Raw genomic sequence first — 26899 nt, 5'->3', positions numbered from 1 at the left:
GAGCCGCCGCCGGGACTGCCCGCACGGGCCGGGAGAGCGCCGCGCTTGCCACAGTCCGATGGCAACCTGGCGGCTGCAGGGGTGCGCTGCACACCTGGCCCAGGGCATGCACACCCGGCTCACGGCATTCACGATACTTTGTTAAGATTCATAGACCAAGCAAGATCTGCGATTGTTACACAGCCTCCGGCAAGTTGAGGGATTCATGACACAGGGGCTTCACGACAACGTTGCCGCAAGAATAAATTAATAGCTGTGAACCCTCCAGGAGTAAATTCAAACTGGAGATGAAGAGGAGGTGGTATAATCAGTGTGTTTGGCACAAGGTCCTATCTGCAGGGCAGGAAAGTGAGGAAGGAGATGGGGTGTGAGCTAAGGATAATTTCCAAACATAACAAGAGACAGACCACCTGTTGCTTGGAGAGAAAAAGCAGTGATTACATCCTAAAAGCACTATTTTAACTAAGCTATCAGTATTCCATCTAGTCACCAGTTACAGTATTAGGACGCTTAAAAAGGACATTTCAGAACAAATGTTGCCATGTACCTCACTTCAGAATCTCACATTCTACATGACAGGAAAAAGCAGAACCACCTTCTTACCACAAGATTAGAAGACTTAAATTTAGCAGCCACAAAGAAAAACAGCAACATGTTCTTTTGCTGAAGCCTACTTTGAGAATATATTTTGTGTGGCATGTATTATGGCTGTTGAAAAGTCCGTAAGAGAACTACCTTGAACTTTTCCTGTCTGCCTCCAGAAAAAGACATAATCCTTTCCATAGATATTGCCTCTTGAGCAGCCTTACTCCCTCCACAAAAAAAAAAAACCACCAAAAAAAACCAAAAAAAAAGGAAAAAGGAAAAAGAGGAAGAGCATTTGCAAGTCATAGTAAGTTCACAAAAGGATAATAACAAAAACATGATATATTCAAAGTATGACATAAATTGAGCGAATAAGAGAAATGTATAGAGAAAGAATAAAATTGTGGCAAGAGAATAAAGCATTCGTTTTTGTGGCTGAAGATGAAGTAAATTATCTTCAGAAGATGAAACAGTTCTTATTCCAACTGCTCCTTCCAGTCCAGACTCCTAAGTCCACATCTTCCAACTACTTTCAAACCTCAGTCCTCCTTTCATTAATAATTACATATGAGTAACCCAACAAAGCCCAACAAAGTCAGTGTGCACAGAAGTCCGAAGTGTGTGAAGTATCAGGGATACATGACTCCAATAATGAGACATGGCTGTGAACTTCCTTGTTTATGCATTGCTCATTATTGTCAAAAGAAACTTGTTGATATAATATGTTGGTTAATTCTTCACATATTCTTAGTAAGCTATCATTGTGGTTTAATACCAGCCAGCAACTCAGCCCCACACATCCTCTCATTCACTCCCTCCCAGTGGGATCTGGCAAAGAATCAGAAGAGCAGAAGTTAGAGAACCTATGCATTGAGATCAAGACAGTTATACTGGTGAAGGAAGAGCTATGCATGCAAGCAAAGCAAAACAAGGAAATTCTTCACCAGTTCCCATGGGCAGGCAGGTGTTCAGCAATTTCCAGGAAAGCAGGGCTCCATCACATGTAACCATTACTTGGGAAGACAAATGCCATCACTCCAAATGTCCCCCACTTCTTCTTATCCCAGCTCTACATATGGTGAGCATGACACCATACACTATGGGATATCCCTGTTGTCTGTTGGGGTCACCTGTCTCAGCTGAATCCCCTCCCAGGTCCTTGTGCATCCCCAGCTTCCTCACTGTTGCAGTGGGCTGAGAAGCAGAAAAGGCCTTGGCCCTGTGCAAACACTGCTCAGCAGAAACTAAAACATCCCTGCATTATCAATACTGTTTACAGCACAAATCAAAACACAACCCCATACCAGCTACTGTGAGGCCAAATAACACTACCCCAGCTGAAACCAATACAGCTACAAATTCTTGCTAACCTTTGAACCAGGACCTGTTACGAGCCTTATTACAACAGTTTATCAAGTCTAATAATAATAATAAAAAAAAAAATAAAAAAAATTAAAGGCATACAAGCCTTTCTTGCCTATGTCACACATGCAACAACTTTAATAACATGTATGTTTTCTTTCAGATCCCCAGTTGTATGTAGAATTCAAGGCTCAGAGCACTGGTTCTCTATAAATACTAGACATAGAGTCAAATTCATGGCTTATGTCCACAAGGTAACAACATATGAAGGACAATTGCTTTAAGAGCAGCTACCTTTAAGAGCAGCTCTGTCTAGTTGTAGAGATCTTAGAAAGATTTGCATTGGAATCAAGAAAATCCTTAGTGCATATTTACGTAATTTTTTTTTTTTTTGTCAGCAGATGCACAATGCTATTGGGAAATAGTTTAAAATTACTCTAATGTGACCACATGATAACCACATCCTTTTAGCGTCTTGTGCAAAATCTGTGGAAGGCAACAGAAACCAGCAAACTGTTTTGTTCAGTTATTATGAATCAAGGCCTTAGTTAATTTCAAATTGATATTGAAATACCATAGATTTTTCTCTCTCTGAAACTCCGGAACAATCTCACCATAATTTCTCCAAGCACTTGAAATTTGACACGGGCATCTCTTGCACATGGGTGGCTGTTCTTTTTCACATCTGGAGGCACTTGGAAATACACATCTCTCCCCTCTGAGCTGGTGAGCAGAACTTCTGTGGATATAGAACAAGAAGGCTTCCAGCTTGATTTTCCGCAAGACTGAGAAATCATTTCTGTTTTGCAAGGAAAGTGAGATAATTCTATCCTATGACATTTATTTATTGCACGTGCCCATGTTTTGCATTTCTAGAGACAGATGTGAGATGAAAGTAAGTTTTTGCAAGGATTGTTTAGAACTGAAATTCAGAACTTATTGTTCAGAGTTTAGTAGTGCCATGGACCTCTTTTGGGAGTTTGCAATACCTGATACTTTCATCTGCCTATGTGGCTGCCTCACCACACTGTGCCACTGTCTAAACTGCTCATTACTCGGTTCCTGAGTCTCCACAGTTTACAATATGGCACTTTAAGCTACCCCTGAAGTCTGGCATTTTGAATAATATATGAGTTGTTTCCAGGGTGAATACAAGGGGAAGATAAATGTTGCCAGAGCAATAGACAGGGAGAGATAAAGGGGAAAAGGAGCTGGAAGAGGATGGCTGAGACAAGAGTGAACCATTATAGCCTCATTGTGGTGCTGCTCTTCTGAAAAAAGTCCCTAAGTTCAGTTCCCATTTTCATCAGAGTAGAAAAAAAAAAAGAAGGCTGCCAGCCTGGAAAGGGAGACAGTCAGGGAGAGTCAAGGAACTGAATGACAAGCACAAAGGCTAGTAGCTATAACCAAAGGATTTTTAAATATATGCAGCAAGATGGTGAGTCCAAATGGATCACTCAGAACAGCAGGCTGGAGAGAATCAAAATTCTTGAATGCCGTGTGACAGCAGCTTGTCTTCCTCTCCCCAGATCCAAGTCTATAGGTAGCATGTTATGCTATTTTTAATACAACCAAATTTTGAGAGTTCCTCAGCTGGGGCTGGCTGCTCAGTGAAGCTTCAGGTAAGTGTCTGCACTGACACCACCTCAGCCCTTTTGAATCCAGGCAGGCTCTTGCCCTGCATCCTGCAGCTCCTCATTTTCTAGCACTCCCATTACACCACTCACCCAGCCTCAAGTGCACTAGAAGTACTTTGAGCACAGGACTACAATCCTTGGCTTAAACATGTCATTCCCCAAGGCTGTATGCCAGCATTTGAACTGCATGGTGCTCAATGAACATAGCTTCAAGGGAAAATGCAGAGTTTAAGAAACTATCTACTGCTTCTAGGAATATGGACGGAAAGGTGGAGCAGGTGGAGTAGCACCAACAGCATGCAGAACATCCACATGAATGCTAAGCTCACACTGTGCAATGAAGCAGACCTTCCAACAGGATCACACACTTTCATTACTTATTAGACAAAAATAACAGACTCCTATCAGGCTATTCCACACAGAGTTCAGTCTAATAAAAACCTCCTCTCTACAAATACATAACTTTTATGTCAGCACAGTTTTGTTTTCTTGCAACTGTTCTAGGAAAACTGCTTTTAGGTGCTCTGCTGCTAGAATATTAGATTATACTTTGACTGTTATTAAAAATTTTTGCTGTAATATAAAGCTTTCAGATGTGCATACTTCCATCTCCAGGGCTGAATGTATATAGCACTTCCTGGAGATAGATACTGATGTGTCTTAGGCTGCATACACACTTCTTATCCTTTCAAGAACTTTAGGGGAGATAGTGGTATACTGTTCCACTCAGTACAAAAGCTACTCTATAGATTAGGTGCCTTTGGAGCTTTCAAGGGCACAAGAAGATTAAGTGATGGGTGGATATAGGGAAAAACATTCTCCCCTGAAGAGATGGGAAACAAGTGGGCAGTATTATTTGCGTGTGCTTGCGCACTTTCTGAGCAGTACAAAGAAATTACATGTTCCCAGTTCTTGTGGAGGAAGGAGGGAAGAAGTCAGGACCACAAGTCTCACAGGAGCTGCTAAATTAGAATATCAGTGTTGGGACTGAAGTGGATGCAACACACTTGGGGTATTGCAATAGGAGTATTATAATATTATATATTATATAATATATAATATATGTTATTTATATATATTATATATAAAAATATATAATATATTTATATTATATTATATATATAATAATATATAATATTGCATATAGCAGTTCAGAGTTTCAAGCAATATATGCCATCAGAGGTGCCAAATGCATCTCAGAGGCTGCCTGTGTTAGCAGTGGGCACTGTCATTCCTACCCACTTTGTCCTTGGTAGCTCAGCTTGCAGGGAGAGGACAGTCCCCATACTATACTTCTCTCTCCATGACTTGCTCAGAGGTTGGTTTCTGACCTTTCCAGATCTATGTAGTGTAAATGCATGTGACTGCCTCAGACTTGACATGAGCTGTGTCTCACACCTGGAACCTGGAAGTGCTGCAGCCCCCAGCCAGGCCTTTCCTCCAGGCAGGCTCTGAAAGGCTGTGCTGCCAGAGCTGGGGGCACGTGGGGCAGCTCCAAGACATGTCTTGGCTGCCAGTGACAGAGAGACAGTGCAGGATGAAGCCAGGCAGCACCAGGCGCACTTCCTGCCCTAGGGAAGCAGCCCAGGTGACAGCTGGCTGGTGATCCACCCCTAGGACTGGACTCCTGTCCAGCTGCCGCAGTTGGTTTTCCCCCCAGAGGCTGCTCCCCAAAATCAGATGGATACTTTAAGCACTTAGAAGTGGTTTTGCCATTAGAACAGCGTTCCTTTTTATGGAGCCTCTTGGGTGATAGTTTTCCTTCGGAGACTTAATTTGCACCATTCTTTCCCTGGAAAATAGCAAACCGACTTTCTTGCGAGGCTTTATTTAAGCCTCGTTGAGGAAGGGCCTCTCCTGTGGCTGTTGGGGTCAGTCATCGGAAACAGCAGAGGTATCTCCCGTGGAGTATTTGTTTGACAAAGCAAGTTTGCAGTTATGGCTTACAGCTAATCAGTTTCATCCTTTAATTTCTCTTTCAAACCACTTCCCGGCTCTCGGCTTCAAATCTGCGCAAATCTCCCTCTCCCGCGTACACGGCCCGGGCGAACCGAAGCTCAGGCATCGCGGCGGGCAGCCCCGGCACGCGCGCACGCGCGCGCAGGCCGGGGTCCTGCGTCATTATAAAAGCGCGCGGCGGCAGTCCCGCCCTCTCTCTGTGCAGCGGCGCGCGGCGGTGCCGGGTGAGTGTCCGCGATGGCGCCGGGGCCCGGCCGGGCGGGATCCCCCCGGCCCTCGGGGCATCGCGGCGGGAGCGGGCCGGGCGGGGGCCCCGGGGCGGCCGGCGCCGCTCACCGGGGCGGCCTGTGTCTGTATTTGCAGTAGGAACCCAGGCGGGGACCGCACCCACCGAGAGCGCCATGGCCGAGGAAGGGTGAGCAGGGCCGGGGCCGTCGGGGGCGGCGGGCGGAGGGGCCGGGTCGCTCCGGTGCGCGTCAGGCTTGGGAGCTCTGGCTGTGCCGTGTGTGCAGGCCCCGGCGCGCTGCTGCTGCGTGCTTCCTGCAGGCCGGGAGATGGGAGCGGGGTCCGCTGGGCCGGGCCGCTGTGCACGTGGCGTCCTCTCTTCTCCAAAGGAGCATGGAGGCAGCATGGCCCGGTGGCTTGCCTGGAGGATTTAATGCTTTACTTTCTTTCAAGTTCGTCAGTCCTTCCTTTGGCTTAGTGCTTTAACTCGATTTTGTTCTGTACTTCTTTAATGGCCGGATGCTTGCAGGTGAAGGGGAAGCTTTTGCTTGTCGTTGAAAGTTGCTGGCACGATCAGAACATTATGTGTCTTCTCTTTAGCATTACTGCTGGAGGTGTAATGGATGTTAACACCGCTCTGCAAGAAGTGCTGAAGACCGCACTTATCCACGATGGCCTTGCTCGCGGTATCCGTGAAGCAGCCAAAGCCTTGGACAAGTAAGTGAGGTGTCACCAGTTTCTGTACTGTGAATTGCAAAACTGGGTGAGACCTTGAGATGAGGTATGTTGAACGCCTGCAGTGGCCACTTTGTCCAGGAGTTAAGTTTAAACCTTTGCCAAGACTAGTATAGTTTTCTGCCAGTAATTTTTGTCTTTTCTAATCTCTGGTTAAGAGGTTATTTATGATTCCTTAAAGTGGAGTCATAAAATATAGAAGCCAAACTTGATGATTCAAGAAGAGCAGTATCTGGGGTGTTAGGTTCTGTCATTTTGTGACCCCAGGGCCATCCAGTGTTCATGTTGGGTGTATGGGTTTTGTGAAAGAAACTGAGTGGTGCTTGCTGTATGTAGCTATGAAGATCTGGGTCTCAAGACCCCTATGTTTTAGGAAGTAATAAAGTACTTACAAAACTTTATAAGCTTTTAGTCGGGTTAATATGTATTTCAGATTTTTCCCAGAAGAGTTAATTTCGTTTTATTAAAAAGCCTTGCATTCATAGTTTCCTTACACTTTTTTGCTGTCATTTTTTTGTATGTTGCAACAGTAAATAAATTTTCAATTGTGCAATATCGAAACAATATTGAACTTACATGACAGTCATTCGGTAACTAGTGATGGTCTTTTGTAGGGCAAAGTGTTTATATATATGGGTATACATACACACCTGTGTGTATTTATATTCAATCCATACTTGTCTTGCAAGAAAAATCTGCTTAAATATAAAGCTACAGCGTTTGGATGATGACTTAAACTTTAATGTTAGTCGGATACCCCTTCACTCGTCCTGTGAGTGAGAACTGCTGTCTGACAAACCTGTATGTGGAAGCATCTGGGACAAAGCACTAAACAAGGGCGGAGAAACACAACTTAGGTGGCTGACAGCCAGCTTGTATGAGTTCTTCTGAGTTCAGCTACAGCTCTATAAGCTGCGTGTTAAAAGGATGATGTGTGTGTGAGGTTTGTACACATTTGTGTGTGATGGTTCTTGCTTGGAAATGTTTCTGGCATTCTGGTGGCATTCCTGATGTAGGTAGAAGGTCTTTTTAGGGGAAACTGGCTTTGTTTGCAGAGGTCACATTGCATTAGGTTAAGCATAGAAGACCTACTCAGCTCTCTCTGTTGTCAGGTATCCCTTTGGTATCTTAACATTGTACCACAGTATACAAAGATCCTAATTAGAATTGGGGCCCTGTCATAAGAGCTTCTCTGAACGTAAGTAGAAAAGATTGTTCTGAAGAACTTGCAACAACTTGACATGGAAATTCAAGCTTTTAGTAATTACAATTCTAATGTTAAATTACTGTAATCTGAAAAAGTGACTTGTAACTTGGTTGCTTTGTAACAATGACAGGTCTGTAGGGGACCTGGTGCTTGTCCACTCATCAGACCTTTTTCCAGTGGCTGAGAATTTCTTTAGTGGGATTTTTAGAAGCTTTCAAAACAGGAAATAGACTCTGAGGATAAAGATAAAAATATATGAAAAGCCTGTAATGTATATATGAAGAATATAAAAAAGTGACAAATCACATCAAAAGTGTATTTAGTATTTCAAAAGCTTATGGTATCTCATAACCAAAAGTTAAAACTTAGGAAATGGTTCTCTAGAAATGCATGTGCTGAATTCAGTTATATTTTTATTATCAAGAAATTTCAATTAGTGTCTGAAGTAACATTTGTCAGTTCTCATTTTTTTTTAGACGCCAAGCCCATCTCTGTGTTCTGGCTTCAAACTGTGATGAGCCCACATATGTAAAATTAGTTGAAGCACTCTGTGCAGAACATCAGATCAACTTAATAAAGGTGAGTGTCAACTTGAGACAAAAGTTTGGAACAGTTATGCTTGTTTCATAATGTAGAGAGCTAGCTAGACCTTTATCTGTGTGTGGCTTACCTAGGCAGAACTTCCCTTAGCAGCAGATTGTTCTAGTTCTGTGTGATTGCCATTTTTCCACAGTACAAAAGCTGTGGATGTGAATGGCAAGGGGTGTGGATTGGTTATTTTGCGCAGTTAAAGTGAATTCTGGTGTCCTGTATTATAAGAAATGAAATTACTGTTGGGAGTGGAGGGCAGGAGGAGCATTGCTGTGACTCCAGGGAGGCTCAAGCTGTACGATGATGATACTTTGGCTCCCTCTGCTGATGCCTGTGAGGAAAGCAGCCATCCGTTACCCAATGCTTCTGACAGTACAGCAGCTTCTGTGCTGGAGCCAGGGGTGCCAGAAATGGCAAGTTCTAATGTCGTGTGATGCTCTGCACAGGTGGATGACAACAAGAAGCTGGGCGAGTGGGTGGGTCTCTGCAAGATCGACAGAGAAGGAAAACCTCGCAAAGTGGTGGGCTGCAGTTGTGTGGTTGTCAAAGTAAGATTGCCAATTATGTGTTATTTATCTTCTGAAAATTAGTGAACTTGAGGTGGCTTCAGATAAGGGACCTTTAAATACAGCTCTGAAATTTTAATTTTTTTAACAGTTCTATATTGCTGGTAGTGAACATAAGCTAGTTTCCTGTGTCATAGTCCATATTCACTCTTGTGTTTTGTGAGTTAATGGTTGTGTCCTCAAAGTATCTATGCCTACCTGACAGTAATAATCAAAAGGAAGGGCCTGCCTAGAAGATAAAAAGCTTTACTTCAGAAAAAAAAAGCCAGTTCAGTGTATCCGCTCAACTTGAAAATGTTTTGCGGAGTTTATTTCACAATAACACTGGCAAAGCCAAGCCACAATACGAGCCTTGAAGACTTTGTAGTCTCTGAGGTCCCTGACAAATGGCTACATCTTCACAGTCAACACTAGTGCCTTCTGCATGCATTTTCATAGTTATGCTGCTTTTTTCACATACTTGGATTTCTTTAAGCAGAAAAGATTTTGTTTGCATCCTTGTCTTAATGGATGTTACATTTGAATGAAATACAACAGTACTTTATTATAATAGTCTTATTAAAAAGAACAAGGGGAAAACTGGCAAATTGCTCAAGCTTACTTGTGTGAAGTTTTGGCGTTTCCTTGTGGAAAACTCTTAGAATCCCATTTGTCCTTGTAAAAAAGTTGGTAAAATCTAGGGTCTGTATGCTAATAATGGGTTATTTTGTGTTACAGGACTATGGCAAGGAATCTCAGGCCAAAGATGTCATCGAAGAGTACTTCAAGTGCAAGAAATGAATGATAAATAAATTTTGAACCAGTCTAGTGTATGTGTGATTGATTTGGTATCTGTGGAACAGTTGAGTTGCCAAGGATGGCATCAGAACTGTGAAAAATTCGCGAATGTTGGTGCAGTTTATTAGTATTTTAACTGTCAGTTTGCAAAAAAGATTGTGGGGATCCCTGCATTCCTGTTCCAGGGTAGGTCTATTTCCTCTTCCTATCCCAGAAGTCACCAGCTAGAACATGGCACAGATTCAAGTTGAAATAATGCAGACAGTTCTATCAACTACTATCCTTGCTTGGTAGTGCTTTGGTCTGTATTTCAAGGATTCTGAGTAACTTGTCTTGCTGCCTCTGTGATAAAAATTTGGGTCCCTCTGCTGAGACAAGGAGTGGCCTTAACCGTTCCCCAAGTTTTCAGAGATGTTGCAGAATTTCTATATGCTTTCTTAATTTATCCAGGGAGCTTAATGGACACAAGATGTGTTTTACTTGTTCCTCTGCCTCAAATTGTGGGGTGATAGCATCTTCTAATTAGTATTGTCATGCTCTTGTAGATCTGATTCTGTAGTTCTCGGTAGGTAGGGTAGTCAATTAGTTGTGTTCTCACTTGCTCAGATGAGGCAGTGGTTTGGTTTCTGTAGTAAATTGATGTTCAGAACTTAGGTTTTTGTATGTTTTTTGGAAGTAAGGGATTTGGACTGGAAGGTATGATTTGTTTCTTTCCCTCCTGCAAATTGCTTTATGTGTCTTAAATTTCCTGCAGAGTAGCTCTTAAGTGGAGTGAGTCATAAGGAATTACACTATTATGCTAATGTGCAAGATACGAATGTGAATGTGAGCACCTGTGGCTGAGGAGATGGGAATGTTTTCAATTTTCAGGCTCTTCAATTTGCATATTCATTATGGTTTGTAACCCCTCTTGATATCCCTAGTGTTAAGCATAAGAGTGAAGGCAGGCATCTTCTCCAGCTGGCTCAGATGCACTTTTGTTACAGCTCTTTATAAAGAGCTGTAACCCTCTTGAAGGGTTTCAGTTTTGGCTTATCCAAGCTTTGTAGTAGTTCTGGGTAACTTCGGTTGTTGAAATGTTTCTGTAGTAACATTTTCAGGTGTACTCAATAGAGTCACCTGTTTAAATCTGAGGTCTGTATCCTTTTGTTAAACTATGCATGTTCTCAGAAAACAGACCTTAAGGTACTGGAGTTTGTCTAAAGGAGGGTGGCAAATCTTGTGAAAGGTCTGGAGCCAGTTAGGAGGCTGGGGTTATTTGGCCTGGAGGAGGTTTTGGAGAGACCATGCCACTACAACCATCTGAAAGGAGGTGATGAGGTGGGGGTCTCAAAAGTAGCAAGTTAAAAGTTAAGAGAAAGTGGCATGGGGAGCTTTAGACTGGATATTAGAAAATATGGTGAGGCATTGAAGCAGGCTCCCCAGGGAAGTGGTGGAATCAGTCCTGGAGGCAGTTAAAAGACTACATGGGACACTAAAGAACGTTTAGTGGTGGGCTTGGCAGCGTTTGGTTAACAGTTGGACTCCATGATCTTTTCCAACATGATTTATTCCATGATTTAATTCATTTATGTGTTAAGTCTGCAACCAAGTTGAGAAGAGTCCAGCTAACACAAACTATTTAGGTTTACGAAATATTAATTTGAGACTTTTTAACTTTGTGTAAGAGAAATGACATCAAAATGGTTTTTGTGTTTGATTTATACCAATATGTGTTATGATACATGTGTTTTGATTTATGGCAACATTAGCAGTAGCTGGGTTGTTATGTTTCCTCTAAATTGCTATGAAGGGATTCAAGTAAGGGGAGCTGTAGTTTACAGGCAAGTTTATTAGGTGGTGTTTCTTTAGCTGCAGTGGAATGACACCTCAGTAAACGTTGAGGAATGTTTCTTATTTTTAGTGTCACCTTACTATTTTACATAGCAATGAATTAATACTAGGGAATGACATCTTTTCATGCCAAGTTTTTTTCATTGGAATAGAATCAACACTTCCTAAATGTTTTTTGAAGGAAGGAATTAGGTTGAAATCATAATTTTCTTATCAAAATGTTTAGGTGTCAGATTAGGGCTTTTCCAGGAAACAAAACACATGAAGTGACCTTGGGGCCTATGCATTGGAGAGCTGATTAAATTTGCTTTAATGCTTTTTACTTAAGATTATCTCTAGGATTTGGTTTATTTTCAGAAATCTCTGGAGAGCCAGATCCCACCCAAGGTTTTTGATTCATCTTGATATTTAGTGAAAGTTCGTTCTAGTTTTCTAAATTGGCTGAGCCAAAGAAGTTGTTAGTAGTCTTTCATGCTGCAACACCTACTAAATGCTTCTCTGAGACCTCTGCTTTGTAGGGTAAGAGAGCCAGTATCTTCATGCTTTCTTGATCAGCTGGGTTTTTTTTTTGGTGTTTTTTTTTTTGTTGTTGTTGTTTAACTGCAGAAGATGTACTGATTTTTATATGTCCTGCATGATTTCAGGTAAGATTTTGGAGGAGTAGGCTTTGGGATTCTACTTGAGGTTGCAGCCCCCCCTGCCCAAAGGGGTACATTACTGGTCTCCAGAGTGGATGTGGTTAGCGCTAAACATAGGAATGGAAATTAAAGACTTCAGAGTTACGGCTCCAGGAGTGACCCTGACTTCCTCTTTTCATCATATTTAATGTCACTTGCATGTTTTCTTTATGAAGCTGGGATAACACAGAATGGTTTGCTTCATAATGTATGTTTTGTGGCTTTTGGTTGGCAAAAGCATCAGAATTTTTTTCTGAACTAAAATAGAGGGTTTGGGTGGTTTTGTGTGGAAGGGTAGGTGCTTTCAGGCCTAAATTGTGTTTCACTGTCAATTAGAAAGCCAATTAAGTGCTTTGACAAAATTCTGGTGAGTCATTGTGAAGGTGTCAAGAACAGACTTCCAGACAGGATGGGAGAACATTCTATGTTATAATTTTGAAAAAAAAAAAAACCAGGTAAGCTCATTTTCTTGTAGAACCACCTGTGTGTCATCTGGGCCACTACTGTTTTTCTGTCATGTGTTTTGCTGTAGGTCACAAAAGCTCAAGTATCTGCACAGCAGCAGCACCACCACATTAGCAGGGTGCCTGCTTCGATGGAGTCATGGGCCTGCCTGTGGCTCCTGTAGGAGAATTTGTTATACCTGACCTCCCCTTTTTCCCGTGACTGTGCATATTTCACTGTTTCAGCCCCTTGGAGTCTGGAATAGTGGCACAGCTACTCTGCTACTTCTGGTTAAAAGTGGGTGGTGTGTGTGCTTCTAATGTGTGAGCCAGAGAAGATTATCACTTAAAGGTAATCTAGTTTTAGGACAGCTCACTCACAGCAGGGTCCTGTTGTAATCCTTGGTGTGCTTTGCAGTAGCACAAGTGATGGGGCATCAGGGCTTGTCAGCAGCAAATCTGCTGCTGCTGCACAAGCACTTGTGTGGGCTTCAGCCAGTGGTTTGGAAAATACTGTTTACTTGGGCTGCTTTGCAAGAAGAGTGTATGTTCCTGTCTTATTTAATGCAAAGAGTACTTTATGAAGGATGAGAACTAAGCCCACATATAGAAAAGATATAACCAGTAATAAACCACAAAATAGCTTGTAAAAAATTAGGCATAGGCCCCAATATTTTCTGGTTTTGTTCCTTGTTTTGGAAAACCTGGCTATGCCAGCTGCAAGCCAGGGGTCCTCATGTGTCTGTTCCTGAAGCTGGTGCAAGCATTGTACCCACAACCTGCTCCCTTTACTGGAGACTTTACAAAGGTCTCTCCTTCAAGGATATAAAGGAACTTTGAACATGCATCTATTTGTCAGCCTTGAAAAATCTCTTGGAGAGGATATGTTTGGGAAGTGAAGCCTTAGTAGGATTTGTCATTTGTGTTAGGCAGTTGCCTGGAAAATATAAGAGATCTTCCCAAACAACATTAGAGTGATAATAACATAAGAGCAAACCTTTGCTTGAAAACTTTCAAGTACACAATATTGCAAAAATGCACATGGTACAGTAATTCTACAGTTCTTATAAGGTTAATTGATTAGTATACCTATCACATATTGTCCAATTAAAAGGTTGGCTGGTTAAGTAATAATTCCCAGGGTTCTGCCCCACTGGAAGCACACAAGGGCTTCTTTGCCCCAATTCTGTTATTGCTAGTCCACTATCTCTAAATTCTGATTGGAAAACAGAACATTCTTGTACTTGGTTCTCTTCTTGGAATAAAACTAAATGGTATTTTAGGAGGTTAGCTTATTGTTCCTATATGTTGGGAAAGAGGACAGGAACATTACTAGGAGCTACATCTGTGTAGCATTAGTGATCTACAAAACTACAAATATATGAAAAATATAAAAAGCTCAAAATCGTGGGCATCAAGACCATTGAACCAGGTAGCAGATGTTACGTGAGCATAGATGTGATTTGTACTTTTCAGCCTTAAGGAAAGCAGAAGTAATGACAAATTATTTTTTCAATGGTTTTGGACAGTTAAGTAAATACACAGAAATGTTTTCAGCCATTGGTCAGCAAGTAAATGTTTGGTTTGAGATTCTCTTTAATAAATTGGGCAGATGGAGTGGTTAGCATGTGTTGTGTATAATGACTCCACATGAATTCATAATTTATTGGTTCACTGGCATTATTTTTCTATGTCAGTCCACCACAAAAAGCCCTAAGTGCACATCAACTGCTTCATGTACCTGATCTACTCTAAATTATGATACAATCTTTTACAGAAGTAAATCACTATGCAAATATCTGAACTTTTAGCTATTGGTTACCATGCTTCCTCCATTAAGTGTTCAAGTCATGTTATAATATATGAACTAATGGAAACTAATCAGAAAATCACTTTGTTTTAAGGAGCTTTTCCCCTCCTTTCCAATTCAAAAGCAATTGGGGGGACTTTTAATACTATGTAAGCAAAATATTTAAAATATTTTTGCTGTGACCTTTGAGCAATGTAATATTACACAAAATGGGGATATGTTAAGTACACTTCAAAAAAATTTACAAACACAATTTGGATTGTACTTGATAGGTTTGTTTTAAAAAAATATTTTATTGATATCTAATATTTCATACTGCCAGAAGATTAATAGGCACAAAACAGAGTTATGTATATCTACAAGGGAGAAAATGTTTAGGTACAAATTAATCTATCTTGTCCTATAGCTCAGTCAGTGTCAGGAATCTGTTCATTTTTGCTATAGTCTACTAAGGTCTAAGGTAAGGTAAGTTTTACACTTTGAAACAGAAGAGTAGGGTTAGTATGTTGATGTTCTAAAATACACTAATGTGTAAGCAGACAGATAATATTTTCCAAATGTGATGAAAAAGGCATTTATGTCAGTGCCTGGCATGCCCGGTTCCTGCCCTATAAAATTTACAATCAAGTTGTGAAACTGAAAAAATGTATTTTATGTGGATGTACAGAAAAATGTTTATTAAATTACCTGTTTTAATATTGAAAAAAAAAAACAACCTGTACTTCCAGTATGCTTTTTTTTCCCCTTCTCACCTGAGTGGTTCTAAGACATTTTCTGCAGTGAAAGGGTTCAAATCCCTGTTAAAATAAGCTTTGCATTTTGAGAACAGAAAAAAACCCATGACCCCTAAATAACCTTCTGTATTGATTGTATTGTTAGCAGCCAGTGTGTTGGATAACATAATACAGATGCTTAGGACAGGTTTAGGAAGGCAAATGGGGGAAAAAAACAAAAGGTTTCTAGTTTTAAGACTATGTGTTTAAGGGAATTGAGGTCATGTTTTGTAGAACCCCTCCACAAAAAAATGAAACACCCCTAGATATCCATATATATAAAAGTGTTCATATGTCAATAGAGCTATGGTATACATTGCTTTTAATCCATTTATTTGAATGGACAAAATTCAAGTAACACCCTTCAGCTTTGCTATTTTCAGATCATCAAAGTAGAATGTTTGTCAGAATGTGTACAAGAAGTGCCTTTACAAGTGCAGAACTTAGCAAGCTACTGTACTTGAAAAAACCATGTAAGTTCAAATCCTGTTTCTGAAGAGGCAGAATCCCTCCAAATAAAAATCTCAGCTGGTTCTGACTCTTCCCTCATGGCTATCTACCAGTTGTTTTTCATCATGACAGCTTTTATACTTTCTTTTGAAACCAGTATGTCTTCATCTTTTTTTGATCATTGTGAACAGCATCATCATTCTATCTGACCTTCAAGCCCATATATATATGTCCTTTTTAGATGAAAATTATTGGAAATATATATGCCTCTTCTACTTGTAACTGTGTGAAAGCACCCCTAAAGCTACTGTTTGGACATGAATTTTGAGTGATTTTTCTTGCATGAAGAGGAGAAGAGGAAGACTAGTCAATATGGTTAGTAGCAGGTGGAGGTAGAGCAACAATTCCAAGAGGCTGAGTCAATAAAACAGAATCTGGCAGTGAGCCTCAAGATGACCCTCTCTCACCCTTGATTTCTTGCCAATAAAATTCCATTAAATGAGTGGCAAAATATAGGGAGAACAGCTGTCAAGGGACAGAAGAGTGGATGAATAGAGATGCATGCATGCAGATGCATGTGTGTACCATTTTAAAGGTAGATTACAAAGCTCAAGACAGTATTGGGAGGGAAAGAAAGGTTTTGTGTGTGCCATCCTGTTCAAGCCTCTTGGCATGTATGCATTATTTAAACGTGCAGTTATGTGCTTTTGTTTCTGCAGCTGTCTCAGGAAATCTGAAGGCAATCCTTCAGACCCTAAGAATTATCCAAGGTTGTACTGGGATGAAGGTTCCAGTACATAAAATAAACCAAACAACCACCCCCCACCCACCAAACAAGCACCAACAAACCAAAATGAAGACTGTGGTTTTATGGTTTAAAATGGTGTCGAATATTTGTCTGTGCCACCAAGCTCCCAGGTGGAGGTTGGCAAGTCACTTGGAAATGTTCATTGACCGTGTGTTTTCATTCCTTGGATGCACCAGCTTGCTTGTGCCTTGTTCTTTAGGAATGAAAATGCTCACACATATGGACATTTTGTTTTAAGCATGGAAAGCTTAAACAAGCTTGCTTTATTCCTGAAAATAGAGTTTAGAAGAGTCTCAGACGGCGACGTCTGCACGTCGCATGGACGAGTGCCTGTAGCTTATGAGTTGTAAATTTCCCAAAGTGTAGAATGGGAAGGTAGTCCCGTTTGGGAGGACGGGGACCCCCGAGCCGGCTGTGCCTGTCCCGTGTGCCCGTGCCGGGGCTGGCCGGTGTGCGGGATGCGGACACGCTCCCGGGAGCCGGCAGGAGGTGGCAGCCGAGCGCCGGCCGGCAGCGCGGGGCGGCGGGAGCAGGTGCCGCGGTGGTCCCGGCGGGCTCGCAGCGCAGGAAGCAAATGTGGAATGTGACTCTTTAATGCCTTCGAATGCTGTCGGTTTCTATGCCCGCTTTCCAGCCTTCCAGCCTTGTAAAACCCCAGCACGTCAGATGCTAGAGCTTTTACGGTGTGTAGAAATGTGTTTGCTAAACCCAAGGACTTTGTTGTACAGCTGTGACACCTTTAATCCGTTTTTGTGGGAGCTGTACCACACAGAGCAAACACTCTCGTCTGCTTTCCTGCACAGAGATACTTAATGAACAAGCTAACAGCTTTGGGGGATGTGGTCAAGGATCCAGTTGTTTGGAAGCTCTCTTTATACCTTGTGATTAGCACCATCCATCAGACCAAAGAACACCGTTGTCAAATACATAAAGGAACAGAACAGACTTGAGATAAGAGCCAAGATAGGTGAGGGCTTTTTTTTTTTTTTTCACTCCCTGACTCAAGTGTCTGATGTATTACAGCCTTCAAAGCATTTCAGTATGCTTATATTGTATTCACACATATGCAATGTATTTGAAACATTCCTACTGAGGAGATTGTGGTAAAAACTGTAATGTGCAGCTTGCTGGGTTTCATTGTAAAGTAATATAATCTCCACATGTGCGAAGGCCAATGCAATATTTTATTTTTTGCTTACCCCAGGGAATATGATATTAAATTTATCAGCTGAAGTATTCGAATGAGAACTCATAAATATTTTCTGAGGTGCATCAGTGGCATACATAGGGAGGGAGCAGACGTGCAGCACTGGGTGAAGAGGAAGTTGTTCATACTTTCCATCCTCCACTGTCACATAACAGCTATGCCTTGCCCTTCAGATGGGATACTGGTAAAGTTCCTTGGTGACTGAAAACAAGTCTTAAATTGTGGAGAATTTGTTAGTCAGTGATTTTTTCTGGTAATTGTTAGCTCTGTAGTACATGAAATGCAGATGTTGTTCACATTGGATATAGAGCTTGGGGAGAGAGGGGAGGGCTCCCAAAAAGAGAGGTACTGTTCTGAAGACATTTCAAATGCACAGGAGGGCTGTTGGCCTGCCCACTTCACCTGGTGCAGTGATTGTAGGCATCCTAGATGGACAAGCTGCTACCAAATCAACCACAAATCTACCACACTGCCTTTATAGTTGTGAAACTTCCAGGGCGTACGCAAGCATCTCTGTATGGCATTTTCTTGTGTTGCTCTGTGATCTAGCCTCTTGTTTGGAGTTAATTTGAGCATCTCCAAAACAATTCTGTGGTGCTTTAGAACAGCCCAAGCCATGATGAGTTAGCAGTTCTCTATCAGCATTGACTGTGTGTGCACCTGCAGCTAAAATTGCCCGTATCAGGAATGGTACTGAGAACATGACCAAAGATGACATTTTGCCAATGTAGAAAATCTTTGTGCCTCCACACCTCAATTATCACATACAATTGATCTCTGTATTTCAAGAAGAACATATTATTTCTCAAAAATAAAATAAAAAAAGATATGGAAAAGGACATCCAAATTTGCTGCAAAAAAGTAATAGCAGGCTTATGGTTTCACTTCAGTTTGGAGAGAAAGCTGAAGAGGGATGAAGCTGATTTATGGCATCAAGAAGGCAGTGCAGAAGATGAGTGCTAAACTTGTTTACCAAATCCTACAGTACTGAATCAGAGAACATGTATTGAAACTGATTGGATATAATTTAAAACAGGTTTTTAAAAGTGCCTTTCTTCAAAGCCTGTAATAAACTTCTAAAACTGGCTGTGGCAAGAAAGTGTGAAGTCAGAGCTCATAAAGCGTTTCAAAATAGATTAGACAAATTAATGGATAAAAGGTGTAAACCAGATCCAATTGGGAAGGCAGTGATATTCATTCTAACATCTGAAATCCAGCAGCAGGATGCAGAAGGAGCATGAGGATTAGATTTCAGATAGTAGCTTTTTTCGTGTGCTCTCCTTAAGCCACCTCTGCAACTGTGGGAGACAGAAGCCTGGGTGATGGACACTGCCCTCACCACATGGGGCACTTCTGATAGAAAAAGTTTAGATGGGCATGTCCTCAGGGGTGCTAAAAGAGCTCAAATTGCTGCCTATATCTTCTTGTTTCAAGGTCACAGACTTAAAAACATACAAAAGAAATCAACACTTGCAGAGCAAGCAAATCAAGAGGAGGTAGCTGCTTCAATCCTTTGGAAGTCAGGAAACAAGACTTTTTAGGAATCTGTCTGATTAGCAGCCAGCTTAAAGGTGAAGACTAGTAGGCTGAAGATGGCTCAGAAGTGGAAGAATTAAAAAAACCTTTTTTTGTTGTCATTTGAGTTGAGAATATGAGAACCATGAACATTCAGTTAGCTTTCTAGCTTTATTTGTTGGAAATTGTATTAAAATGTCCTTGAGGTTCTTTCTGAGCTTGCTCTGGTTTTGCAGTGGATATACCTTCTGTGCAAATGTCATCCTGGGAACTACATTGCTCTTGGATCTACTTATCTACTACTGGCTGAAGTTGGTCCAGGGCTGAAGCTGGCATGAGCTCCCTATTGCCCTCCAAGTATGTCACCTTTGTGCACCAGGATGGGCTATTTCCAGAAGAAGTTGAAAACTGTATTTGTCCAGCTCATAGCATCTTTGGTAACCCAGCTCTGCCCTCATTAGATACACTCTCTCTCCATAGTATTTAATCCATTAGAAGAGGTGAACTGGTGAACACTTTTTTTTGGTATAACAGTGACTCTTGGCACTTCAGAAGGCATGTCTCCCTTTGATCTAAAATAGCCTGTATGCACTGACTTCTCTGGCACACTGCAATGCTCACCAGCTCTCTTAAGTTTTCCTGAGAGGAACAGAATTGTGAAGGTGGTGAAAGGGTGAACGGGGCAAGAATTTATTTGTTTTTTTTCTTTTAGCTGTTGTTGGCCTGAGATCTGAGGAATGAATCTAAATTTGTAAGGACTGTATTTTAAAATATTTGCCAGTTGTTCCAGATAATAAAATAGGGATTTGTGTCCAGAGAAGGAGAAATGAAAATAAATAAACATGGATCTTTTTCACCTAATTTATGACCTGCAAATAGGGTTCCTCCTCAGCCTGAGTGATTAAATCTCTCCAGTCAAAAGGGACCATTTTGCTTACATCTTCTATCAATAAAAAGTCATGAAAACTTTTTCTTATAAGAGAAAAGAGATCCAAAAATATCAGGTGGCTGTGGTCTAGATTGTTCTGCCATTTCTACCAGGAATTTACATATTCTACCAGGAATATTTACATATTCCTGAACCATATTGCAGGCAATATATAAATTTTAGTTCCTCACCTTTAATATCGCTGTCAAATTTAGTTTAATGGACATTGCCTTTGCTCATATTAACATGGTAGAGATGGAAAGGTTTTTTTGTATAGGCATGATATTATTTGTTTTTACTGATGCTGGTTATGGTACAGCTTTGGTTTTTGACCTTGTAGACGTGTCAAGAGGGATTAGAAAGATTTGTTTAAAATGTTGCATTTGATTAACATTTTTGAAGCCCAGTGTTAGAAGTACTTTGAGGCATAAGTGCTTTTGGAGGATAGGTGATTCCCAAAGGAAAAGGTGCATCAGTTCTGTGTTAAGATCACTGTTCAGACTTATTGCCCCAGCCTCAGAAATATGTTTTCACTAACCTTAAAGTGTGATAAGCTGAAGGAGAAGGTGCACAGCTTAGGCATTTGGCAGTGCTTCCAGTGGAGCTGCTGTACAGGGGTAGTGATGGAGGATCATGAAGTGAGGTGTTCTTTCAAGTCTTATCATGTCTCAGCTACTTTACAATCTCTGGAGGGTCCCAGGCAGAGTTTCTACAAGCTGTGCCTTAGTGTTCATCAAACAGTACATGTGCTGCAGATGTTTCAGGCTATCACCTGAAGTTTGTGATAGCTACAACACATGCCGTTTTGGATGATCTCAATAGGGCATCTAGTATCTTATTTCTGAGGCATTTTTGCTGCAAGAAGTAGTAAATTCAGTTCTGTCATCATTAGGCAGGTGTTTATATGTATTGCAAGACTTTAATCTCTCTCCAGGGAGAAAAATACTTCAGAGGCCCATTCTACAACTTGGCATTTGCTTTGCATCTCTGGCATGTTCCTGTTTCTATGTCTATGCCAGGAGAGCAAGCAAGGTTTTACAGCTAGGACACAGGTCTTGAATCGTTTCCCAGCTTTGCCAGTGACTGCTATGAAGGGTAGAGAAAATTTGATTTTTTTTTTAACAAATATGATTTGCTCCTCAAATCCCCATCTACAAAGAGTGAGGGTAGTGTGCCTTTTAATTCTGTGGCGTGTTTCTTCTACATAGCTGTAGGACACAGACGATGTTGCATTAGATCTATGTATCATGGGTCCAAAATTTGTACACAAATTCACCATCTACTGCTAATAATAGAGAAGAAGCTTATTCTGATTTAATCAGAATATTTAATAAATCTACCTCCAAATTACGTTGCCATCATGCTATACTTTCATAGTCATATGATGTGCCAACAAGAGATTCATGGTGATATGACTACTGCAGTGTTTGGGTTTGGGAGAGAGTCAGTGTGTACCAGCTCTGGTTTCCTAAAGCAGGTTTGTGTAGATGGTGAGCTAATTTATAACTGGATCATGAATTCATGTTCTTCAGACCTACAAAAGTTCATCCATGCAATGTCTCCCTGGTCCCTATAGGAAGCCCTGTGGTCTCTCATGTCCTCCATCTCCAAGGAACCAGGATTTTTTCTGGCTGCAGTGGTTCCTGGATCTGAAGGCACTGTGCATCATTTGAGAGGCTTGGAAAATCTGAAGTCCACTCACTGATAGCTGTTGAGTGGTCACTGGTGAAACTTTGTGCTGAAACTTTTCGAAAATTTTTTGGGTAGTTATGAGAAAACTCATAAAAAAGAGAACACAGTGAAAGAAAATGTCTTGAAGAAGCTTTGAATAGATTGCATAGAAGCCCAGTAGCTCTCATTGCTGGAAAATTATGTCAGGGAAGAAAAGAATAGCATTTGTAAAGTTTTGGGCCCCGGGAGAAAAGTCACAAAGAAATTCAACAGGTTCTCTCAAGACAATTTTGATGTGCCACATTGACTTGTAACAGCCCACCCATAAAGGCAATGTTAAAACAATTATCTCAAGAAATTGTGGTGAACTGAAAAAAAAATAAACATTTCCAAGTAAACTTCCCATATTTAGAAGAATATGCTAGAATAACATTAAAGTAAACAGGAAGACTATGAGAAATACAAACAAATCCTTAAAGCTTTAAATATGAGCTAATTTGATGTATGCATAAAGTCATGACAACTGCTGCCATTTGCATCAATCAGCTATTTGCTTTTAGCTGTAGTTTATTTTTTTCCCATTAAATTAAGATAATATTCTTTGTTTTAATAATGAAAAAATTTACAAATTCATCATAATATAAACTATAGCCTATAGTTAACTTTCAGAAATCTGTGCTGATGCAAAGAAGAAATTACTGCATTGTTATTTTACAGCTTTTAATTTGTTTACTTGAGGAAAAATGCACTATAATCTATTTTTGATTTTTCCTGGTGAGTCAAGGAAAATTAAATTGTTCCTTTCCTTACTCCCCCACAGCATGTTTTTGCACACATGTAAGTGCAGATGTGCATACATGTTTCCCTTGCATGAGAAGGTAATGTACTTGCAAACATTCATGTTATTTCTACCCACTTCTTTCTTGACTTTAAAAAGAATGGCATCAGAGTTCCACATTCTCTTGTTCTTAAAAATCTGAAGTCCTTAAGTGCTTCTAAATGTGCAGTACAATAATTTGGTATGTTTTTATTCCAGCAAACAAATATCCATTCTATTATTTTTTTTCTGTGTTAAAAAGTTTCTGTAATAGTGATTGTAACTGGTTTATCTTCTGAACTTGCCCAGACTTTTCTGTCCAACTGTGTGGGTTGTGTCTCCCCAGTTCTGCTGAAGCTGGACCTGTGCAGGATAAATGTTGAGATCTTGAAGCAAGGAGGAGGGCTGGCATGGAGATTTCTTTAGTGTGTACAGTCCTGGACTGGGAATGGGGAGAAAGAAGTTTGGTCCTTTATGTCCAAATAATTTCTTGAGTCTTTGCATTTTTTTTTTCAATAACTCTCTAAAGTAAAATGCAGAAGCAATCCATGGGACAAAATAACAGGAAGGCTATTGAGTTTCTTCTGTGAAGGTCCTTCCTCTCTCCCTTCGTGTCTCTGTTTAATGACTTCAAGACTGGTTTATCTAACCTATGTATCTACAAGGTACAGTAAGCACCTCTGACTCTCCTTATGGCCAATGAAAAACACAATTGAAGTCACTTTATCGTACCTTAAAGCAGATATTTAAACGACGAGTGAAATTAACATCTACTGCTCCAGAATTGCGAGGAGAGTCTTTGAAGACTGGTCCAGGTGCCTGCATACCTCTGGTGCATGATACTGTTAACATAGGCACCTCAGGCCAGTGCTAAGTCAGAGTACACCAGCTAAGTAGGCCTGACTTAATATTTTACAGGAAAAGCCTGAGTTGAACAACCTTTTGTTTCCTTGCTCCACGGTTTTGTCTGCTGGAATGTGACTAGCAGCCACTAGTAATTGTCTGTTCTCCAAATTTGGTAAGAATGGGGAGAATCTCCCTTCCAGAAAAAAACTCCAAAAAACCCAACATACCAACAATAGAACCTCAGGAGTTGCCCCATATAAAGAAGTGGATTGTGCTTGGTTAGTGAGCTGTATGTGGGGGAAGGCATTGGAAGGAAATCAAAGGCAAGGTCAGTGTTAAAAATAGTGTGTACATACATGGCTGCTTTACCTTTAGCACAGCCACCTAAAAACTGCCCAAAGCTGCAGTTCTGCTCTTAGGGTGCAAGCTGAATATATCCCAAATTGCAATCCATGAGACTGCAAACCCACATGGCCAGTTGGTAATGCTGAAAGTCTGCTAAATAAATGTCAGTAAATGTGAACACACTGTATCTGCCCCTACTTTTAAAGGAAGAGTTAGCAAGTACACACTTGGGCCCTTTGTTCTTATTGGCTTCAGTGGAAAGTGATATGGAAACTCTTAAATCAGGTCTGGAGATTATTAATTCACAGAAATAAAATTATTTGGAATGGAAACATCTAACACAAGAGAAGATCCTTGCTGTATTTTCCATGGCATGTCCATTCAGAATAGCACATTTTAAAAAGTTATTGTTAATGTGTTTCCTTCCCTCTAAATAGCTCTGAAAGATATAGACACTTATTTCTTCCCTCCTTCATAATAAGGAGTCAGAATCCTTATACCCATCCTTTGTACAAACCATCTCCTTCTGTCAAGTAGCGAGGACAGGCAATGATTGTGAAGGGTTGGTGAGGAAGAAAGAGTGGGTGATGATGGATCTTGGGTGGAAAATCCGAGGGTCCTCTATTCTTCTGCTGTGACACACAGGAGCACTCCAAATGTATCCTGAACTCCTGCACCCCAGACGAAAGATGATTCCAACTTAAATACACTAGCTCTGAAATTTCTAGAAACATTCTAACCAGTTATGAATGACAATGTAACCCACATTAACACAGTAACTCCCATGATCCAACAACAAACTCTCCCTAACTTGAAACAATGTCCCCAAATTTCAGGTGTTGTTTTCCACGGCATGGGGATGGTCCCAGCTATGGGTTACCTACCGTGCCTCCACATGCTGGAATTTGGCATTGTATCTAGACATAACAATATTCAATACGGTCAAACCCACTAATGTGTCTAACCCTTAGAAAGGTGCAAATTTTTGCTTTCACAAAATGTAGGAAACAAAGTGATTCTGCAGAATGTGAAACAGAAAAGCTCTAAACTCTTTTCCCTCCAGATCAGTGCCAAGATCAGCACAGTATAGGGAAGATACAGCTGTGATCATGAAGAAGGAGGAAGGACCTAAAGGGGGTTTGCTGCATGGCTGTACCCCTTCCAGGGAACACCACCTTCTAGTGCTCTTGGAAGCTCCAGCTGCAAATTTCCCAAAAATTCTGATAGGTGTACTATGCCTGCCCTGGAATCTCAGTTACCCTGTCTTAGCTTTCTGCTTCTTGAGTATTTTTTTCTGGATTATTTAATTTGTGACTCCTGAAGTAAAGAAATTATTAGTAACTGCTTTAGTTACTATTTTAGTGATGGGAATTGGCAAATTCCTGGTTCAGCTATTGTAAACATGCTTAGACTTCCTCATCCTAGGATAGAACTAAACTTCAAAAACAAATATCAAAAATCTTCTCTATGGCCTTTTCTCCAAACTCAGGGAAATTAACTGCAGGGCCATGTTTCCCCTTAGAGCAGAAAACTGCTAGCTGAAAGTATTATAAAACATTACACAATTATCAACTGTTTTTCCAAGAACTTTTCAGTACTCATCAGAAAAAAATATCATAATCTATATACACTAATTTTCACTCTTTTACTTGTGTATGTAGTATAACTTCCATTAATGTGTGTCATGTTTTAACTCCAGCTGCCAACAAAGTACCCCACAGCTGCTCCCTGACTTAGAGTGAGCAATGCACAGCAACAACTCAAACATCAGTGTGTTACCATCATTGTTCTCATCCTAAATCCAAAACATAGCTACTGAGAAGAAAATTAACTCTATCCTATCCTCACCTGAGGGCAAAGTGCCCTTACATTTACAAAAAGGATTCTGTAAAATTGGTCTCCTAAATTTTTCTTTCAATGGTTTCAGATCAAATTTGCCTACTTTAATTATTATTTTAAAAAACCTGATGGTGTCATTCACTGATCCCAGCTTGAATCTCATTGTGTTCTTTCTCCGTTGCATTTATTATGAGGATGACTTATTTATTTCACTGACAATATTATTAATGATGTGCAAGAGGATACTGGCCCTTGAAGCCTTCCTCCCTTTCTATCTTGCCCTCACAGGAATTGTTGTAATTATAGACTGTTAGCAGAGAAAAAATCTTTGTTTGGTCAAATGAAGACATATATATCTGGATGAGAAAGAGCCTAGTGGAAAGGAACCATATACTAAGCTTTTCTGATCATTGTCGTAATTTAAGATTAATGAGAATTTACTACACATGTTGTATGAAAGGATTTAGGCATCTTAAATCACTGCAAAACTAGATACATTGGTGGTCGTCTTCTGTTTCCTTCACCTTCTCTCAAGAGAACTTCTGTAGGAGCAACCTGCAACCCTAAATCCCACCCCACATATTTGTGTGTTGCTGTTGGATGTTGCCCAGGATCCATGAGAAGGCTGCTTCACTGCATGTCACGTCATGGCTGTATTGCTTCAGCCCCCTCCACTCTCCCACCAGTGCTGGAACCATTTGCTGGTCACTGTGTGGCTTTCCCAGAAGTAGTAGGTTTGTCTGCATTCAAACATTTTGCATATACAGCTTTGTCGGCAAAGAGCATCAGAAGAGAAGAAAGGAAACATGCTACTAATTAAATCATCAGTTCTGGCCAATGTTCTTATAGAATAAAAAAAGCTCTGTTGAGAGGTATAACTTCTGTCATGTGGGTAGCTGGTTTAAACGCTGCTAGCAAACATCTCTTGCCAGTATGAACCACATCTGCACCAATCAGTTTGTTGTGAAATCTATGCCTGAAAGGATCTTGTACTATGGAGGAGGTTCTAGCCACAGGGTGGAAGTGCCATTATACTGAAAGTGAAATTTCAGTTTTCCTAGTCTGTAGTGGAGTCTGAAACTGCATGAAATGGGGATAAACAGGTAAATGTACCCCAGTATCTCCTAACACTATAAACGGTAGCTTGGCCTTTAGAGCAGATGTTTTCTAAATATTGCCTCTGCCTGGAAGATTCTCATCACCTGCAGATCCTCCTGACAATGATCCAGTGTGTAGGCTTCAGCAGAATAACTTCCACTGACTCTTTGGGCATTTTTATCTTCTAGTTTCTTT

At 40.7% G+C, this 26899-nt stretch overlaps 2 protein-coding genes and 3 non-coding genes across 7 annotated transcripts in view; 4 read left to right on the top strand and 1 right to left on the bottom strand.

Annotated features, from left to right (window-relative positions):
* The window catches only part of SLC18B1 (solute carrier family 18 member B1), a 22025-nt gene extending 16421 nt beyond the window's left edge, over positions 1-5604 (bottom strand). The window contains exon 1 of one of the 2 annotated variants that reach the window (XM_015622165.2): positions 5532-5604. In XM_015622165.2, the coding sequence (XP_015477651.1) occupies positions 5532-5547 (16 nt within the window). In that variant the 5' untranslated portion in view covers positions 5548-5604. Of the gene's footprint in view, positions 1-2561; positions 2626-5531 lie in introns of those variants that run through there. The other variant, XM_033512780.1, reaches the window with a different exon arrangement.
* Positions 5605-5689: 85 nt separating this feature from the next.
* On the top strand, positions 5690-9679 carry RPS12 (ribosomal protein S12). 2 transcript variants are annotated; one of them, XM_015622167.3, is made up of 6 exons: positions 5690-5767; positions 5907-5958; positions 6369-6485; positions 8187-8289; positions 8748-8849; positions 9585-9679. In XM_015622167.3, the coding sequence occupies exons 2-6, from the start codon at positions 5945-5947 to the stop codon at positions 9645-9647; spliced, it is 399 nt and encodes a 132-aa protein (XP_015477653.1). In that variant the 5' UTR covers positions 5690-5767; positions 5907-5944; the 3' UTR covers positions 9648-9679. The 2 variants fall into 2 exon arrangements, with proteins under 2 accessions (XP_015477653.1, XP_015477654.1); XM_015622168.3 differs by lacking the exon at positions 5907-5958 and having other exon boundaries at positions 5749-5767.
* Positions 7222-7302, top strand: LOC117244207. The gene has a single exon (XR_004496821.1). It is a non-coding gene; the product is annotated as a small nucleolar RNA SNORD101 (small nucleolar RNA).
* Positions 8594-8680, top strand: LOC117244205. Its single transcript, XR_004496819.1, has one exon. It is a non-coding gene; the product is annotated as a small nucleolar RNA SNORD100 (small nucleolar RNA).
* LOC117244204 lies at positions 9130-9265 on the top strand. The gene has a single exon (XR_004496818.1). It is a non-coding gene; the product is annotated as a small nucleolar RNA SNORA33 (small nucleolar RNA).
* Positions 9680-26899: the final 17220 nt, after the last annotated feature.

This window comes from Parus major, chromosome 3 (genome assembly GCF_001522545.3).
Source record: "Parus major isolate Abel chromosome 3, Parus_major1.1, whole genome shotgun sequence".
In the NCBI taxonomy this organism is placed as follows: Eukaryota; Metazoa; Chordata; class Aves; order Passeriformes; family Paridae; genus Parus; species Parus major.
Note: the sequence above shows the minus strand (reverse complement) of the source record. Positions and strands in the feature narration are given on the sequence as shown.